General features: G+C 28.9%; 1 protein-coding gene across 1 annotated transcript in view; it reads right to left on the bottom strand.

Annotated features, from left to right (window-relative positions):
- The window catches only part of verm (LDLa and CE4_CDA_like_1 domain-containing protein vermiform), a gene marked incomplete in the record, with an annotated part of 25,090 nt that overhangs the window by 13,158 nt on the left and 6,801 nt on the right, over positions 1 to 5,131 (bottom strand). The window contains 1 exon segment of the mRNA XM_067049786.1: positions 3,294 to 3,424. Coding sequence (XP_066905887.1) covers positions 3,294 to 3,424 — 131 coding nt within the window.

Below are 5,131 nucleotides of genomic sequence, written 5' to 3'. Positions count from 1 at the left end.
AAAAATATATCTCTAGATCCATAAGACGCACATATGTCTGCCAACACTCAAAATAAAGGAAATTTAACTTACTATAAAGTAGTTTATGACACTTATCTTGGTAGGGGTAGTATTTTTTATGATAATCACATATAAATATAAATTTGGCAAATGAAAATTTGTCCGAACAACTATAAATCAATTTATTTTAGCGAATTTCATTTAAACTATTACTCCTACGAAGTTAAACATCGTATACTACTTTATAGCTCATTAAACTAGCTTTAATTTGAGTACTAATAGACATTTGTACGACAAATGGTTTTTGAGATATAAATTTTTCAAAATAAATTCACTAACTACTGATCTTTCAGTACGTACCATACAACATTTTTATGAAACGTTGCTTTTTAAAAAGCTATATCTCGAAAACTATTTAACTTAAATAGCTCTATTAGGGCTCATATTTTAGCAAATACACTCTTCTTTAAATGACGTTCTCTTAGGTTTTTTTGTGTACTTTTTAAGATATAGAGCTCCGAATGAATTTTTTTTTTTATTGCTTTGAATCAGCCGCCATTTTTTATTCCTCCTACCTATACTTGGCAGACTCATCAATTTTGACTATGAATTATACATAGCTTTCATAAAAGTAATCAAAAATTGGGATGAGATAACTGCCTTTTTTCTCCTCTTTGGCTCTTGTACTATTTTTACAAGTATTTTGGATATTATGTAATCGTGCAAAGTGAAAATGGTACATCCTGCAATATGTGCATTAAGCGTGCTCATGTGCATGTTTTTTTTTTTAAAATTAATATACGTTTTCCCAAAATCATTTTCAAAAAAATCTTTCTTTCTCCAGAGTTTCTGTTTGAGATTTCTCTTTCTCTTTCTCATGGCCTAGTCACTTACTGTCGAGTCGATCGCAGTTGGTCACTTTACCCTTCCAATCGCATGTTTGCTTATCTATGTCGAAAGCCAATCCTGACGGGCAACTGATTTGTTTCATGCCCGCTTTGGTACACCTGAGAGACAGAGTTCAAAAAGGTCTTCTTATGAATAAGATAAAAATAATAATAAAATAGCATGAAGCGGCATAGAGCAGAAAGGCTTATCTCATCATAAATATATAAATAGTAATAAAAATATTGTACAATCGTAAAATTTTCCATTTATAATTTCAGAAATCTATTTTTATATCTGGTATTATAGAGAATACACGTTGATATTAATGGGTTTGTCGTGACACTCGAGTTTTGTTTAGGTTTGTTTCAACACGAGTCCAAACTTTCATAAATCTGGCGAGCGCATGCGCAGTACGGTTTCCACTTTTAAATACAATATCGCGCATGCGCCACCTAGCTAGATGGTAATTTTAATCGTTAAGTTAACCTCCTATTGATAAAAATCCCCTCTCTCTACATTTCACTTCACTTGGACTGGTTTTTTTTTGTTTAAATATTAAAAATTAGTATCTAAGTTAAGTCTTAAAACAATCTTTATTATTTCTTTAAAAGTCTAACGTTTCGCTCAATTCGGCCAACCTCAAAGACTATATAATAAATTTCAGCTTTTATTATACATTAATTTTTAACAATTTTAACCTCACATCCAATTATTTAAAATATAGCCTGCAAAAAGTTTTTAAATAAATGGATATGAAGTGTAAATTTATATTTAAGGTATAATAATTTATCAGTAGTAATGTTGTTTATTAAAATTATTAAAAGTGAATCTATAATAAAAGCTTTTATTTATTAGATTGTCCTTAAGGATGGCCGACACGTAGGACTTTTAATGAAATAATAAAGAGAGTTTTGAGACTTGATATGGATACTAATTAATTTATTTAAAGAATTAAATCCTCTAATATTTTCATCTTAATATTCCACGACTAAGATATATACATCAGCTTTCATTCGAATTTTTTTTTATCCTAGAGTAACTATCGTAATCGAAAAAAAAAAGTTTCCACCATAAAAAATATAAAAAGTTGCAAGAAAATTTATTTTCCTTAAAGTTTTGCGTGTCTCTTCGATTTTTCCTCTTTTTTTTGGTAGGGGTGGGAAATAGTGTTATTTTATTTCAAAATATACATTATTTTCGAGGAAAATATTTTTCGTTAAAATTTGAAAATAAAAGATTCAATTATGAAAAGAATTCGATTCAGCGATGATATAGCAAAAAAATCCAACTTTTTTTTTTTTAATTTTTACTGTTCGACCTGAAAGAAAAATTTTAGATATTGCCTTTTTTTGGTAACTAAGAAAACTCGCCTTTTCTCCCATAATTACTATTATTAAGACTGTTGTTTTAGATTTTTAGCATTGTTACTATCGCAATAGTTAAATATGAACGTAATAGGAATTATTAGAAATAAAAAAATTTTACACGATTTTTATTTAGTGCTCCAAATAATGACTCTTTTACAATATTTGTAGGCCTAAATTCATCCAAAAAAGTTTCATATAATCTAGGAGACACATGCGGAATATTTTCTTGTGAAATATCGAAATATTGATTTCGGAAATAAATTTTGAATTTAATGATTCATATGATATTTCCTGTAAAAGCATACGAGACCAAGTAAATATGAACAGTACATTTTCCAAATCAGTATTCGACTGGTTACGTATTTTTAGTGGTTTCGATACAATTTTAGATGGCGAATTCATCAAATATAGTTTAATATAAGATTTTTTTTTGGCTGAAATTGTAAAATCTGACGGCTGTTAATGAGTGTTTTATTTTACGCTCTTATTACCATTTTTATTATTAATTTCCCGTATTTAATATATTTCTTTCTATCATATATTCTTCTTTTCAAGATGGCTACTGGATGCCGATCCATCGCCTTACTACTTACTTTCTAGTAACGCTGGACTCTGGCCAGCCTTGTCTTCCCGTTTTCCGCACCCTTATCGCACCTACAGCAAGTCAGACACATATGTACGCATTTACTTATTCGCTGAAGAGGGGAGAACCTCTTAGAAATGGGAAAAGAAAAGAGGTTTTCGGTAAAAAATATGGATTAAAAGGGACATTTTCGCGTTATTTTGACCAAATAGTTGTATATAAACTACAAAAAAACTAAGTACAATTGCAGATGGTGAATTTATTAAATATAGTTTAATATAACATTTTCTTTTGCTGAAATTATGGAAAATCTGACGGCTGTTTTGAGTATTTTGTTTTTCGCTCTAATTATTTTAGTTATAATTTCCCGTATTAAATATATTTTCTTCCATGGTATATTTTTATTTTCAAGATGGCTGCTCTGCTGAATGCCACTCCATCGCCTTACTACTTACTTTCTAATTCGTTACAATTCTTTACATTTGTTTTCCAATCGCAGGTCTGCCGGTCAATGTCGAAGGCCAAGCTGTTCGGACACCGGACTCCGGCCAGCCTTGTCTTCCCGTTTTCTGCACCCTTATCGCACCTAGAGCAAGTCAGACACACATGTACGCGTCCACATATTCGCCGAGGAGGTGACAATCTCTTAGAAATGGGTTAAGCAAAGAGGTTTTCGGTAAAAAAGATGAGAGTAAAGAGGCTTTTCGCGTTATTTTGACAAGATATCTTTATATAAGCTTAAAAGATATCTTTTTCTAAGATAGGTTTTTCCATAGTTTTGTCAATTTCGAAGTGAAAATTGGTAGTTCTTATTTAAATTTTCTACTATGAAAAAATCGTCTCTACGAAAGGATAACATATCACTGAGATTTTACGTGTTCCATAAGAAGGATTATTCTAGTCGTTTCGTTTTTTCTACAAGCATCTCTTTTTATTTATAAAATTTAAAATAATCACATCAGAAATAAATATCTCTTTGTTGTTACTCAGTATAAAATATTAAGAAAATTCAATAAATTGTAACATAAGTTGATAGCTGATCGAATTTAAAATTTAATTTTTTTCGTTAAAACTCAGGCAAATAACTCTTAGGGCATCATTACTTTATTGAATCTTCTAACCTTCTAAGTAGCTCAAGAATCGATATATGATCGACAATTGAAATTTTATTTCTTATTAAACACTATTTTTTTGCCACCACTTTTGAAACATGAAACAGTTATTAGAATATTCATATATAAAATCAATATTAAGTTAATATTAATAGAGATTTGTTTTTACTAATGTTTCTTCTTTTTTTAAATTAAATTCAAATAAATTTCGTTCTTGAAGTTTTTTTTCCCCTCGAAACTGATATGGTACCGAATTTCATTAAAAAAAAAAAAAAAAGGAAATAACAATAAATTTGTACAAAAATCGTTCATTTGAACCATTATAAAGAGAAAAAATGTATTTTGAATTTTATTACTGAACGCTAAGAAGATGACAAAGAGGTAGAAATGTACAATTAAGGTATGTTCATTTAACCTCGTTCATTGGAACACGACCCCTTGCTCGTTTTGAAGAAAAACTCCACTTTCTTTTTTGTTGAATGTTGTCTTTAAATATTATAATTTTCTACGACCATATGCTACAACTCATTGTCAATAAAGTTATACGGTAATAACTACGCGTTAGTTAAAAAATATGAGCGCCTTCAAATTTTCTGCATACTAAACACGCCGTACAGTTGAGAATTCTGGAATTGCATACACAAAATCCTGCTCATCAAACATTACATATATTGATGTTTCTAAATATTACAACATAAATTCATGCACTTATTATCTATTATTTTTCTATATTTTATTTCTTTTTATATAATATCAATATCTTTATTCAAAAGTCTTGATGAAGTTTAATAACAGAGAAATAAAAAATAATATTATATACTAGATATGTACACTGCAGGTCAAAACTTAAAAACAAAATGAGGCAAGTTCTAGATTTCCAATAAAAACTATATATTTTTATTGTATCTGTATTTCCTATTTTATCTTCATAGATATCAAAAAATGTGTACTTACGATCAATTACATATTTGAAGAATGTCATTTCTATTCCATGAACTTAAATAGATTGGGAGTGGGACCGAGTGTAAATTCCATCTTTACATTTAAAAATTAATTTGATTGGTTTGCTGTTTTCCTTAAAACATATTATAATTCGTACTTTTATAGTATTAAAGTTTCATTTGAAAAGCCATTTTATTTATTTCAAAATGTATCGAATTTTCCTAAAAATATTCGTGTAG

Source organism: Halyomorpha halys, unplaced genomic scaffold (assembly GCF_000696795.3).
Source record: "Halyomorpha halys isolate HHAL.00 unplaced genomic scaffold, Hhal_1.1 Scaffold234.1, whole genome shotgun sequence".
In the NCBI taxonomy this organism is placed as follows: Eukaryota; Metazoa; Arthropoda; class Insecta; order Hemiptera; family Pentatomidae; genus Halyomorpha; species Halyomorpha halys.
This window is presented reverse-complemented; position numbering and strand designations above follow the sequence as displayed.